The sequence below is a fragment of the Pleurodeles waltl genome, chromosome 7 (genome assembly GCF_031143425.1).
Source record: "Pleurodeles waltl isolate 20211129_DDA chromosome 7, aPleWal1.hap1.20221129, whole genome shotgun sequence".
Classification (NCBI taxonomy): domain Eukaryota; kingdom Metazoa; phylum Chordata; class Amphibia; order Caudata; family Salamandridae; genus Pleurodeles; species Pleurodeles waltl.
This window is the reverse complement of record NC_090446.1, coordinates 31,512,920-31,528,330: the sequence shown is the minus strand read 5'-3', so window position 1 is coordinate 31,528,330 and position 15,411 is coordinate 31,512,920. Positions and strand designations below refer to the sequence as shown.

General features: G+C 42.6%; 1 protein-coding gene across 2 annotated transcripts in view; it reads left to right on the top strand.

Annotated features, from left to right (window-relative positions):
* Positions 1 to 15,411, top strand: part of LOC138247151 (C-type lectin domain family 2 member B-like) — a 77,671-nt gene that overhangs the window by 38,810 nt on the left and 23,450 nt on the right. For both annotated transcript variants that reach the window (XM_069201893.1, XM_069201892.1), the window contains exon 5: positions 750 to 853. In XM_069201893.1, the coding sequence (XP_069057994.1) occupies positions 750 to 853 (104 nt within the window). The remainder of the gene's footprint in view (positions 1 to 749; positions 854 to 15,411) is intronic.

Here is a 15,411-nt window from a genome sequence, read left to right as displayed (position 1 = left end):
TTAAGATGCAAATGGTTCTTTTCGGTTGGTCGAAGGAAGATATTGGAGATCTAATCAGAGGTTCTGGGCACAATTGTGTGAGATCAATTGAGCAAACCGCTCTTGTTATTGTTATTGTTATTATTATTATTATTATAATTATTATTTTATTATATTATTATTATATTTACATTTCGGGCAGTTGTTTAATGATTCATGTATATTTTGATATTTTATTCCTTCTTCATCTTTGTATGTCTTATCTTCTTTTATTATGTGGACCTCGTTTAGAGTTCCAAAACATAAATAAATAAATTGACTGTGGTATTTAAAATGAGGATGCAAGGCAGACACACTTGCAGATTGTGCAAAGAACACAATCTACAGGTCTCAAACGCACATTTAAACACCTACAGCCAACAGTTAAAATGTATACCATTCTTGGTATTTTAAAATCACATACATAATCTAAACAAGCTAAAAGTATTTTAAGTCTGTGCATTTCACAGGAAGATTTGGTCCAAAGTTTATGTGGTCATAGCAACCTGCTTCGAGCATATCACTATCTGGACCCTAAAGGTTTTCATTTGAACATACGTTCTGCTGTGTTGTCATTCATTTGTGACATTATTTCCCACTGCTGAACCTGCTCACAAGTCTCCATGGTCTAATATCTTCTTTAGACTCTTATTGGTGGGTGCCAGGGTTAATCTCAGACCTTCAACTCCTGCTCTTAGTTGTGATATTAATTTGCCTCTTTCTAATTGCAGGATACAATAAGACGTTACAAAACAATTGACAATTCTTGGATTGGACTACGGAGAAGAGATGGCGTATGGTTGTGGGTCAATGGCACCCTCTTTTCAGGTTCATTGTGAGTACCTCATGTGGACACCTAATACTTCTGTGCAAAATCACACACATTAATTGGCTTATCCACATTCGACAAACAACGTATGTATAAACAGCGGAGTAAAATTAGTTCTAATCATGGAGTAGCAGTGAGTGCTGCATGGTGATGTGAAAGAGTAAACTTTATTGATAGAACTTTTCTCTGGTACTGTCACAACTGCTCTTTTAAGTCTGGTGGGACAACCTGCTTTCTGCTTACTCCTTGCCTCACTACACAAGACACATAAGATATGAATTACAATAAAAGAAAATGTAATTATAGAGGTTTTGGGTCAGTACTCTTAAGCTATTAGCTTGTTTCACTGAGGTCTGTTAGGGCATTGACTTGATCAGTTGTGTGTCAGGTCTTAAGACTACCCAAAGGATTTTGAAGATTTACTTTTTTGTAGTTAAAATTTATGTTGAAGTTTAATCTAAAATGTAAAGCATGTTTCTGCTAACAACAAAACCCCTTCCATTCAGCAGCAGCATTCATTTGTTTCTCAAGCACAGACATTTAGTTTATTGATGGTTGTCAGCAGGCAAAGAGCCTGGGTCCCATGTCCTGGTCCTACATACCTGGCGTGTTGCGATGCTTGCATCTCTTTCATGGATAATTTCATGTCTCTAGGAGGGCTGCTCTAACTTTGCATGTTTTTCATTGTTCTCTGCAGACTGTATTGTAAAGATATTGCTTTACGAATGGTTAACGAGGAGGGGCCTAGTGCTATTATGTTTAACAAACTTGTGGATTTGGTATTGAAACACAAAAATGTATACAAAGTGCATTATCTTTGAACACATAACAGGTTTTCATCATTTAAAAACCTTGCCATGGGGAAACAAGTATTAACAAAGGCAGTATATCTGGCCTATGGCCAAGGCTTTTTTTTTTTTTTTAATTTAAAGGTAAGACAAAGTAAAAATGACAGTTTGTGACTTGCATACATTTGCAAATAAAAAGTAAAACAATAACACATCACAAAAAATAATAAATGTACTGAAAGCAGAAATTGGCCCATCAGCCTTGACACAGGGAGACTATTTTCTTTATGCAGAGGTACACAAAATGCTGTCTCTCACACTGAAGATATAGGCATGTCTGTATGTATTTCTATAATTATTTTTGGGGAAAATATGAGGTAGCTTAAGCTGTCTTTGGGTCGGACCTCTGAAGCTGATGAGAAAGTTGAAGCTGTCTTAAAGACAGACGCCAAAAAAAAACAGCAAAAAATAAAATGAAACAAAACCTGTGCATATGAAGCTATGGTGATTACACTTGAGGGTGATTTATTCGCCGTGCTATAGGTGTTGGAATTGGGAGCACTAAGACAATTATTGTATGTAATGGAGTATGTTCTCAATGTGTCAGAAAGTGTGATGCAATTTGTAGGTAAGGTATGCTTTTTAACATGGATTTCTCATTTAAATACCAGGGTCTATTTGTGCGTTTATATATGAAACCGTGGGCCTGATTCACAAAAAGGCATTTTGGAGTATGTAAAGTATTACTTCAGTAATACTTTACATTCTCCAAAATGCTTTCCACAAACCTATACCCAAGAAATCTCCACTTCCACCGCTCCTACATTTTCTGCACAAAGATCTCCGCCCGTGGCCATAATACCCACATACAGAGGAATACGTTTTAGTAGTAAATGTGATGGGATACAGAGGAGTGGTGAAACAATCAAAGATAATTATTATAAAATGAGTGAGGTTAAGGGAATGTGAAGGAGGTGTTGAGGGAATACCACCTCATCCGAAATAATTATATTACATTTATAGTTTATATTAAACTAATTTAATTTATTTCAAAATAAACTTTTTTAAAGGCCTGGTTATGAATGCATAAATACTTGTAACGTGGCAATGAAATGGCCCTGACTGGGCTGTGGGTGGTGGAGATATGATTTTGTGGTGTAGTTATATGGCTTTGCTGCAAATGCAGAAGCACTTTGTACCTATTAACGGATACTCCAAATAACCAGATCCTGACTCTCTCGGAAACGCAAATGATGTCTGTGCAGAAGCTCTAGGGCTTACCACCAGTGATTAATTTGAGCCAGTGGTTTCCAGTGCTTGGCACCGGCACTTATTACAGTGTGACACATGGAGGATCTGTTTGTCTAATCTAGAGATGAGCACAACAACCGTTATTAATTCAGAACACATTAAAAATTACTAATACCATCCACCCAAGCCATTCATATAGTTTTGGGGTCCTGGAATAGTCTGAATTTTCACACTTTTGAGAGCGTGACGGTTAGTAGTCACTTATAGTGCTGGCAGGGGCAATGGGTGATGCCTGATGAGGGCCTTGGCACCTATGTTTCTTACAAATTAAGAACTGCTTACCACGCTCTCGACTCAGAGTGCCTCCAGCTTTACACTGCAACAAAGCACATGGCAGCATAGCAAACAACCATGTGCGCGCGTAGGATAGCTACACCTCTTATTCACCCTACCTCACTACCTACTTCTACTCTGTAAGTGCTCACTAAAAACAATCAGCTAAAACCCAAAACACTGATTATATTTGGTGTGTGGCTCCTGAAACATAGATATTGATATGTCCTACATATTTATGATGCAATTCTCAATTATGAAATGTCATAAAGGAGCCTGTGATTAATATTTTTTGTAGTGCCTCAAATCCTCGCTAGCCAGGAACCAAAAAACAGCTGTGTCCTTCCCTGCTCAATGACATCCATTTCATCCATACACAGAGGACAAAAGGCTGAGTTGGTGCTGCGGTAAAACCTGCAGATGACTGCAACTATAAAGTTGTATTAATTTTAACAGTTCAGTAATTTTCTGCTACATTAGTGAAATCTGAATATTTCTATGACTGCTACAGGCCTTAGGGCTGCAAGACATTTGCTATAGAATGACAGAAAATAGATGGGTGGAGGTTGGAACCTGTGATAGAACCTCGGCAATCCAGAGACTGGTCTTCCTGCTAGAGGCCAGCATAGATGCTTGCAGTAGCAATTCCTGTTGCTCAATAAAGAGTATTATTTGTATAAAATCCTTCCTGTACTAGTCAAATTAGTCTTGCGGACAGGCACAAGTGAGGGATTAAAGTGCGTTCCTGACGTGAAACACGTGCCTAGATGAGCACAAAGACTAAGGGAGTGTTGCAATTGGGTACGCCTGGATTTCTTTGCTTTTTGGATCACCCAGTGTCAGTGTCAAGGCCACTACAGTGCAGCAGGGGTAAGAGGCACTTTGCTTGTTAAATGTGTGTGCACATGTGTGTGGGCTGCCGTGAGATTACTGTCCTGCAAAGCCTGGAAACTGCGCATAGGTAGCCTGGCGCAGAGGGGACTCTGTAGGATTAGATATTAACCTGGGGAAGACATCATACTGATAAAGTACACTAATAGGGGAAAGTAGTTTGATTTACAGTTTTTTCTGTAGTGACACTTTATTATACACATGGGGGAAACTGCCTAAGAGTGCATTTTTACTTGTCTTTGACCTACAGAGACCAGTAATGTATAGAAATGGGGTCTAAATCGGCAAGATACACATTTCCGTACAACTTATGGGTCCTGCAGAGTTGTCATATTTCTCTGGCTCAGCACATGGTGAGAGTCCAGGCCTTTTGTCATCCTCCTGTGCCAGGTTAATTAAATTTCTCTCCAGTAGCAGGAACAAAGGCCTACCCACAGAAGGAAAGGGGTTGGCTGAAGGACCGGCATTAATCTATCAGCTGTCACACTGTGCCAGGGATGGCCTGCCAAGCCCACTGAACAAAGGAAGGTAGTCCAGACTTGTGGAGCAATCCAGTAGGGGTACCCCTTTGGAAATTTAGTGAAAGAATCCCTGGTAGTGATTTTAATGAGGGGCGCAGATGAAGCTCCTAGTGGAGGTGGGACTAGTGACTCCTGGATGATGCCATTGTGGACTTTGCCAGTATTCTGTGCAAAGGCTTAGATGGAGCAGCTTGAACTAGGGGTGGGTGAAACTCAAGAATTTTGCAGAGTTCCGCTAGTGGGCAGAATTTGGAATGTCGTGCTGCTTGCTCAGATTTTTAGCTCTGGGAGCTCAATCCACACTTTAAAATTAGTGTGAACGGCACCACACAGCGTGCCAGAGGATGCTGCTTCTTTCTGCTGTTCAAGTAGATTTTCTACTCGAGCAGCAGCTTTCTCAACGCGTATGGTCTCAACTTGCCACAACCATCTGAATTGAGAAATCTCTCTGCGAGTCACCTGAAAATCACACTAGGGGATGCAAATTCTTGTTCGCAAACTTAAGATTAGTGAACTGCAATTGAGAAAAAAACACCGCCCTTCGGTGGTTGGCGGAGTTTTGCCAGAAATTTGTGCTCCAAGAGGAACGTGGAGTGGGCAAAAGTCTACAAACTCTGCGGGTGAAATAGAATGTTTCACCCACCCCTACCTTAAACCTGAAAGTCACAAGTTATGGTTAGCTACACTATCATAATGCAAACCTCTCCCTCCCTCGGCACTGCTGATGATATCACTTGTGATGTAACATGTGGTATCACAGAAGACAAACCCATGATTGTGTTTTTTTATTATGATAGCAAGCCATAAGCATATGTGTGAACTTTTAGGATATATGATGGTGCTTTTTGAGACTATTACTGCGTTGTTCAAAAGTGGCCACACATTTGTACAAATGATAATGCTTTGTGGAATATAATGCTGTTCTTGCAATAAAATTTGAAAAATGGGGGAGCTCAGCAAGGAACAGCCTTTTTGAACATCTGACAGTTTCCATACCACACTACGATCTTTTACATCCATGTGATTTCAGTGAGGTCATTTGTAGGCTGTCAGTGGAACTGGTGCTTTTCTGTCTTTATGTAATAACTGTAAGGATGTCACCTGGTTCTAAGTGGAAGTGCTGCATTTTGTGTCCGGTCTATCTGGATAAAAGTGTTGAGTTCAAAAACAATGATTATAGAAGAGATCTGTCAATGTTGAATGGTGTAAGAACTATATGTTTATTTTCGATGCTCCTCAGTACAACCATCAGTAGAGAAGCCAGAAGTCCAGTGCCTTTTCCATTGCAATGTTGTCGGGCCTCATCAGTAAGGTACAGTTCATATCCTAAAGCAAAGAGATCCATGGGATACAAGTCTGGGCATAGCTGTCACTCTTAAGCGCCTCACTGGAAAACATATAGATTTCTGAGTGTGGTTAGAGCAAGGGGCAACCACAATCCTACCGGACAGAGATAGCCGTGTTGTGGAGCCCCTCACCATAACTGGTGAATGTCTGTAGTATTTATGTTGTAGATCATAACCACAAAGCTTCTATAAATTTATTTTTTCAAGGCAAGTTCATATTTTTGTTACATGGCAGCTTGTGCTATTGGTAGAGAATCACAGGTTCCTATTAGTTATTTCTGTGAAATCCCACCAATGTGAATTTCCAAAGTTGTCCGTACTCCAAATAGTTGAATAGCATCAGTGCTACAGCAGATGGATAGGGGAACAGGGATGTAGCTCTTTACATTTTATTACATCAGGACTGAGAGAAAATCCTTAATACTAGTGTTGCAATAGAGCTTGTTCAGTCCTGCGAGTACCTCTGGAGAAAAACCTCAATGAGCATACTATGTGCATGGGCAAAGTCTGAGTGATTGCAAATGACACACCACAGCATGCAATACATGCTGACTAGATATATTTGAAATAAATCAGTTTTGAGTTTGCATCATAATCTAGTGTAGTGTGGTTAGTTTTACGTATTCATTGCGCTTTAGCTTCAGGCTTTAGGCCTTTGTGCATTTTGCCCTGAATATATTTTATTCATTTGCTAATAGCTTAGAGCCTCTGTGCACTTTGCTCTACATGTTTTTTATTAGGCTTCGTACTGTTATTTTTCAAATAGCCAGTTCTACGGTGTTGTTTTTGATTCATATCACACTGTTTTGCCTACTTCAGCACTGGAGTTCTCCATAACATGTTTACTCTGTGCTTCAGTCAAGGATACAGTCTGGTACATTGCCGATAGACGTGGTAAGAGTTTAGACTGGGCATTCCTGCGTAGGGACATTTTGTGATCACGCTGACATGTTAGTTATAAAATTACTTCCTTGTCCCAGTACACGCAAGAGGGAGATTCCGACCAGGGAACCACAACTTGACGCTGACTGCCTCGTTGCAGATGCTGAACCAAGATCACAGGTCTTTGCTCAGGTATGAGGGCTGATATCCCCACAGTGATTCTAATAGGCAAGCTGAAAGCTTAACATGCTGTGCTCTAAATAGAACAAGCAGAGGGAGAGTAGAAACGGTTAGGAATTATGATAGCTTTATTTCTATGTTTTACTCTCCTGGTTACTATATCCATTCTACTATTTTGTATTGTTCTGGTTATTGCGGCTCACGCCTTAATATCTAAAATACAGTCGTTTTATTAAAACATTATATAAAACTTATACTGTCTTTGTCATTTGTATATGAGACCATATTGTGAATGAGAGAGTTGGTTTGGATCTGAGTAACCACGACTTCCCTGAGAAGTTCCAAAGATGTCATGCGCTCGGCTGCCCAATCATTTCTTCCCCGCGGGAGAAATGAGGCACTGCTAGTTAGCCGGAGCAACAACCGGATTTAGGGTGACAGCGTTCCTTACACGTGGGTCAGACTCAGTCCCCCACACCGTTATCGATCCTGCTACCTAGAAATCCAGAAGTCTCATTTAGAATAATGAGAGCCCACGCGACATGGCGCCGCCAACGTTTGGTCTGGCTCTAATGTTTGGGTCCGACTGACTCTCTCGGTCTCGTATATATTTTGACTCCTCGGTTCCGTATGCGGAGACGTCCGTGGGGCTGAGAGTTTCCGCCGCCACGGCATAGGTGCTTCCTATTGCTTAGTGGTTGGTTGTTCAAGCTTGAACTTTGAAAGGAAAAAACCCCGATATTGGTGTGCCTTCTCTGACCTGCAGCCGTTTTTTATAAATGGCGAATCCTAATGTAGTGAACATCGCAATTAATATGCGACATCCGCTCACGGGACATCTATTAGCACATGGACTGACAGTCCAGGGGGGTCCAGTCACTTTTGTGGTGGACGCCCATGCAGCCTTTAGAACGGAACTTTTTTATTCTTGGGTCACTTTTCCAGCAGTGGATGGGGGAACAAATACTTTTCACGAATACACAGTTGCGAATGCCCCTGGACAATACAGGGCTTACGCTTATTTAGAAATACCTATATCTTATCAAGAACACCATAATTGGCTTGATGGCGCCCTCCCACACACAATAGCACAAGTACGGTTAGGTCCACTGAGTAATGATGGTCCTACCTGGCCTTTATTGGCCACATATACACCACATCCTGCGGTTGCTCAATTGGCAGTGGTTGAAGTTTGTCGTTTATATACAGAATTAACGGCTACATATAGACGATTAGTTCAGTTCGTAATGCAGACATTAAATGCGAATGCAGCGCGTGCTGCTCCAGCGCACCCACAGGCGGTGGTTCCGGGTCTTAATCCGGCCACTGTACACTCAGTTAGGGGTAAAGCACCGGCTAAACGAGAGGAGACTCCGTTTTGGCTGGCGCAAAAAATTAATACGCTGGAAGCGGTATTTCCCCATACGGGACCTCAGGATAAACAGAGAATTTTGACGATGTGTTTGCCGTACGGGATGGTTCCTCCGGTGGACCTTTGTAATACCTGGGGCACAGTGTTTGCCGCGCTCTACACTACGGCACACGGTACACCGACATTGGCTAATTTACCGGACGTACTTAAGCAGATACAGGAAGAATATGGGGCTGCCCCTGCCTTGGATTTGGGCATGCAGTTGCTGGGCAATTTTGCCACAGTTTCTTCTATTATTTTGAGTAATCTCAAAGGAGAGGCAGTAGCACTAGCTGTGCGTATGCGTCTTCGGGATGTTCCGCTGCTTCAACAGGAGCAGGAGCTTCCGAGAATAATAGCGGAAACATATTCTAGTATTGGTCATGATAGCCTAGGGGCTAGACCACAAAAACCCCAGTTACAGGGAAAAAATAATAAAGATAATGCTAAACAGCAACAACCTGAGGGTTCGAAAAAGCGCTGGGAAAAGAAACAGCAAAAACCTAAGAAGGATGATGGGCAGTCTCCGCAACCGGAGACCCCACAGAATACGTATAATCTCAGGAATAGGGATACTTTGAAGACGCCTGATAGATATCAATATACTGATACACGCCAATCTCGTTCCTTTCAGGACTCCTCGGAAAAGAGAAGTGAGAGAGGTGGGCAGTCAGAGCGGAGGACGGAGTACGTGAAACCGAGACAGGATTCACAACGCTCAGCGGAGGTTTCTATTAAACAAGAAGAGAAACCGCTGCAACAGAAACAGCAATTCAAAAAGAAGAAAGTGGCAGCTGTCTCAGTTAGACATGCCGCTCATGAAGAGAGTTCTCTTGACGAACAAGACATGGGCGTTAGCACTGTTAGACAGCGCGGCAGAGGTCACAATAGTTCGCCGGAGTCTTCTAGAGCATCTGGAGGTGAAAGCAACTGATGACTTCATACAAGTCGAGACGGCGGATATGCGAGTCTCTGATCCTGATAGAGTATATGAAGTAACTCTGCGATTGGAAGGGGACATTGACCGTGTTATAAACGCCATTTTTTGGGACCATGTGGTAAAATCATATGATGTTCTGTTGGCCGAACAAGATTGGCCACCTGACTTTGTTCGCGACTGTCCGGTTGGGGAGGAGGTTATTACACCTTCCTTCTCACCACTTGTTCCGAGAGAACTCGCGGAGTCCTATAGTAAATCATGGGCTCTAGCACAGGCTCCCGCCTTGTATAGAAATAACGTGGGGTGGGACAGACAATCACCTTATCATGTAATACCAATAAAGGGCGAACCTCAGCCACAACCGCAATATCCTATCAAATTTGAAGCTAGGGCATCGGTTAGGAAAATTCTTTCTGAATTGGAGTATCAGAGCGTTATTGAGCCCTGTGTCTCGCCGATGAATAATCCCTTGTTTCCGGTTGCTAAACCGGACCATTCCTATAGGATAGTGGTGGATTACCGACATTTGAATAGTCATACACGCACATATGCAATACAGAATTCACATAGCGCAGCGCTTATGAATAATATAGTGCGTAAAAAATACAAAACAACGTTGGATATCTCGAATGGATTTTTCTGGCAGAATATAGCGCCCGAGAGTCGGGACTATACCTGTTTCAGTGCGTTTGGCTCTCAGAATTTTTTTTGTCGTTTGCCTCAGGGGTATAAGAATAGCCCAGGACTGTTTTCGGCTCGTGCAACTGAAATGCTGCATGAGTTCGACCCTGAAGCATTATCATATGTTGATGACATATATCTGACAGATGATGAGATTCTGCAACATCAAAGGCGTGTATTGCGCATTGTTGTGGGATTTGCTGATATTGGCTATAAGTTCAATTTTAAGAAATCAAAGATTGCTTTCCTCAGCGTCATTTTCCTGGGATATGAGTTGTCGAGTGAGGGCAAGAGCTTAGCGCCACATTTTTTGGAGAAATGTGCTTTATTGCAGCCTCCTAATACGGTTCGGAACCTCCAGTCATTGTTGGGGTTTCTGAATTTTGGCAGAACTTACATTCCTGACTATGCAACGCGTATAAAACCATTATACGAGTTGATTCGCCCTAATTTTTCGAATAAACTTTGGACGATTGAACATACACACATACTGCGAGAATTACAGAGTGATCTTTTAGCAGTTAAACACTTACACACTCGGGACAATAAGACACATTTAGTGATCAGGGTAATACCTGGGGCTGTTGGGTTTACTTATGTCACCTTTAATGAAGGGGAGACTATCCCGATTGCATACAAATCTCACTTGTATTCTGCTGCAGAGCAACGTTTTGCACAAACTGAGAAAATTTTCACTGCAGTACAGATGGCTGTTATGAAAGAAAGACTGCTGGCCCAGGGACAACGCATTGTTGTCGTTTCCCCGGTTCCGGCCTTAGAGACTGTTACTAAAGCGAGTGTTTCTAATTCGAAGGCTCTACACCCGCGATGGATACAATGGGCTACGTCTTTGACAGCCACTGATGTAGATTATGTATTTGACCCTAAACTGCAGACTCAAGAATTTCTTCAATACGAAATAGAATACCCTGTTCCTGCTGGTACATTGCCTATTGACCAATATGAAGTGGTCATGTATACTGATGGCTCTGTGCAACCGGCGGTTGGGACTAAACAACAATATTCTGCTGCATGTGCGGTGGTGAGCGGCACTATGGAGGGGGAAGTGTTCTGCCCCCGACATACTTATACTAAAACCTTGGGAGATTGCACGGCACAGCTGGCTGAGCTCAAAGCTCTATTGTTAGCGTTGGAGAACGCGGATCCGGCACTTTTAACCTTGCTGGTCTGTGACTCCTACTACTGTGTGCAGCCTTTCAACGAATATTTACACTATTGGAAGATGAATGGGTTCAGAGATTCTAAAGGCAACACCATTAAGCATAAAATGTTGTGGGGTAAGGTTGCGGATCTAAAGGAAACGCTTCCTAAAGTCCATGTTGTGCATACACTTGGACACCAGCGCGTTGGAATACACGTTGCTGGGAATACTTTGGCTGATGAAGCCGCGAAGTCGGCAGTGGCTGTCGCCACTGTGGCCGCAGTGACTCGTTCGAGTTCAAAACCAGACACAGAAATTTCAGCTGCCATACAAGCTACTGCTGATGGCATGCCCTTTCCTAAAGGATTTCCTTCAAAATATAGTTACTGCTTGAATGGTGCACTAAATGCTACTGTTACAATTCCAGGCATTGGTGTACGTGAAATTCCCAATAAAATTGAGAGACCTCGATTAATTTCTGCAGCACATGAAGGGGTGGCTTCTGCACATGCTGGGGCGGCTGCCACAATTTCACTTTTACAGGCTCGTTATTGGTGGCCTGGTCTCTATAAGGAGACGAAACAGTATGTCCTTTGTTGTGACATTTGTCAACAAATTAAGACATCGTCGGCTAGACGCCCGCAGCAGACGCCCCTTCTGATTTCAAACAAACCATTACAGTGTGTGTACTTGGATCATTGTGGTCCGCTGACACCAGATAGTGCATACAAATATATATTGGTTGCTGTAGATTCGTGCTCCAGATTTGTATGGGTATGGCCACAACGCTCGGCTGACGCTCGCACTGTTATTAAAGATTTGCGCATCTTTGTCGATATATTTGCAGTTGCGGCTTTTCATTCGGACCAGGGCCCTGCTTTTGCCTCTAAGGCATTCAGGGACACCATGGCTTCGTTGGGGGTCCAACTCCAATTCTCGTCTCCATTTCATCCCGAGGGAAATTCTGTTGTGGAGCGTTTAAATCGTGATTTAAAGCAGTCCTTAACAGCCAGAGTTATAGGTACGGGTCGTGGTTGGCTAGCCCACCTATATGGAGTACAGAGGGCACTTAATAACTTGCCTAGAAGGTCACTGGGGGGTCGTACTTCATATGAGTGCCTGTTCGGAACACAAATGTATGTTCCTGATCTAGATGGTCCTGGTGTGGAGGCGGCAGATACGCCCTTTGACATAAATGATCGTGTCACTGTTTTGCAGGATTTACAACAATTCCGTGAAGATAACTCTTCTGCCAATGCTGCCTCCTCAGGAATTAAGGATGAGCCAGTAACACCTACTGGTTGGATACCCAAGATTGGGGATCTGGTGCGTGAAAAGGTCGCAGTTAAAAAAGAATTTGGTCCTTCTTATCGAGACCCTTTCCCTGTGTTAGGGGTAAGCGGCACGAGAACTGTGATTTTACCGCCGCTGCGAGGGGCCAAAGGAAATCGCTTTGTTTCCATTGATAATGTCAAGTTACAACATGTGGCCGATTCTGCACAGCAAACCAAGAGGGACACCCAGTAGTTCCGGAATCCCTCTCACTACTGGGGATGAGGTCCCGCTGCAGGTGATTTTCACCGACACTGTTTCCTCTCCGAGCTTGGGGAGGGTGGATGATGATCTTGTGATCGTTCCACCGACGGCGATTAATATGGAATCTTGTGATCAAATTGCTGTACGTTCTACTGATGTTTCTGAACATGTGGTTTATAGCGTGCCACGGCGGGAGCCTCCGTCTGCTTCTTCGTTCAGAGTTGCACCTTTTGCTAGAACTGCTTCTGGCTGCTTCAACGACGCTGATAATGATGGGTCCGGCTCCTCGTCTTCGATGTCTTCTGTCCACGGTCCACGACGGCTGCTGGGATGGCTTAAACGAACATATTTTGTTTTTCCTTGGAACTATTTTTGGCTATTTTTGGCCGTGATGACTATATTATTATGGTTGGGATTTGTGGTTACTTTTTTTCTGATAATACATGGTCATTTTCTTCCTGATCGATCTGACATTGAGCACGTGGAAACTGTGTTGAAACCACATTTATCGTCTCATATGGTTCGAAGAGACTTGTCCACAGTGAACATTTCTGCTATACCAGTTCCGGATGGAATTGTGTGGGATAAAGTAATGTTTGATATATATGGTCCCACTGAATTGATTCAAATACCGTATGTCCTCAAATTATCAATGAATGATATTGTTATACCTGGCATTGTTTCTGATGATTGGGATGTGAAGACAGTAGATTCTATGCTAACGGATTTGCAATATTATACTGTCTATGACGATGAAGATGCTTACCAGTTTAGAGATAATCATGGTGACATGTTTTGTTACAACTATTATGGACACCACTTTATTCATAAAGCTAGTAGCCCTAAGTCCATGTTTAATTATGTGCAATGGGAACATTGCTCGACTCCTCCACAAGGGAGTTCAAAAACATATTATGACAAATTTGCATATTTTACTGGGCATGATCCGCGTAATGCTAGGTCCTATTATTTTAAAGTTACACCGTATTCTAATAAGCAAATGTTATTGACCGATACTAAATTACTGTATTCTAATTTGTTTGTATCTAAACTGTCGGTCGAAGGATATGAATACTGGTTGAAAACTGTTGACTTGAAAAGTGTTTGGGGTACGAAAAATTGGCAAATGCAAGGCAGGGACACGTTATTTAGAGCATGTATTATCCCTGTGCAGATGATTTTCCTCAATGACACAGTACAACAGACTAGCTGTTTGGGCTTAGCGACAATTAAGGAGTTAACTTTGCCTAGTATACCTGTCCCTTCTAAATTACAAAATTGGCAGCACTATATGAATGCTACTTTCGGTGACTTTACACATTGGGTCCAGAATGGTACACTTAACTCTTCATCGTTACATCCAGGCGGGTGGTTATTATGGCCTGTAGACACTAATATGTGTCATCAACGTTTTGTCACCTCTTCAGGGGGGTTCAGGACTAGTAGGGCAGACCCTCGTTACGTTTCACCAGAACATGCTGATATAATAACTACATACAGTGTGGGGAAGCTTTGTCAGCAATGGTTGAAGTCCTCCACGCTGGATGCGGTTAAGTCACATCTCATGTTACTGTCTAATAATACTGACTTACAAGATTTTTTGTCAGGTCCCAGAGTACCACGGAAGAAAAGGTTCTTATACGAGGTTTATAATGAGATTTGGAAGCTTTCACAACAAGAGGCTGCAGCCCGGTTGAGGCAGATAGATCAAGCAAATCTGATGCAGACTTTGTCTGTTGTTGATAATGGCATGCATACCCTTTCTGAACGTGTTTACACGATTGACAGCATTGTGTCCTCTGCTATAGACATTATTAAATCGGACATGTCTTCTTTGTATCATGGGCAGAGTCAGACACGATCCATCATGCAGCTGGGTTGGACTCTTCAGACCTTGAAGGCGGGTCGCGTTCCATGGCAGCACGTTCGTGCCAAGGAGATCTTTATCTCTTTTAATTTGACTCGTCAACAACAACTGATGGCTAAAAAGGAAGCAACATATGTTATGTTAAATATTGAAAAATTAGAGAAACTGCCTTTCACAGTAGATGAGATTCCGTCAGCTGAATGGTTGATCCATGGGGTTATTAATTTGCCTATCTCTACTTTGCAATTTACTTCGTGTTTGAAGCACATTCCGGTGGGTAGATATGAACTATTGGGAGACAGTTACATACACGAGGTGTGGGACCTTCCCTTTCAGTACAGATGTGTTAATGGTTTGAAGGAGGTTTTTCTTAGCGGCAGCGAATGCGAAGCTTCTGTCAGCCATTCAATGGTTTGTAAACAGCTGTCCTTGCACGGGGCGTGTAATGCTTCGATTGCTAACTTAGCTTGTTATCTGAAGGGAGTTCCTGTCCCGGTTATTAAAAACACTTTCCAGGTGCTTTCTAACGGCAGTTACATTGTTCTTAACAGCGAACGCTGCTGTGGCATGCGTGCCGGAATAGTTTACATCGTCGTTGTCAACAAGGCTGTTACGTGCTGCGGGAATGTGTTGTTTCCCCCCACTCAAATTAGGGAGGTAGCGGACATCTGGCCTCATATTGCTACTTCCAAGGTTGATTTCGACAAGTTGAGTCGGCTAAAAGCTTTATTGTTTCAAAAGCATGTGGCCCTTACATCTGCTAGCGAGACCTACG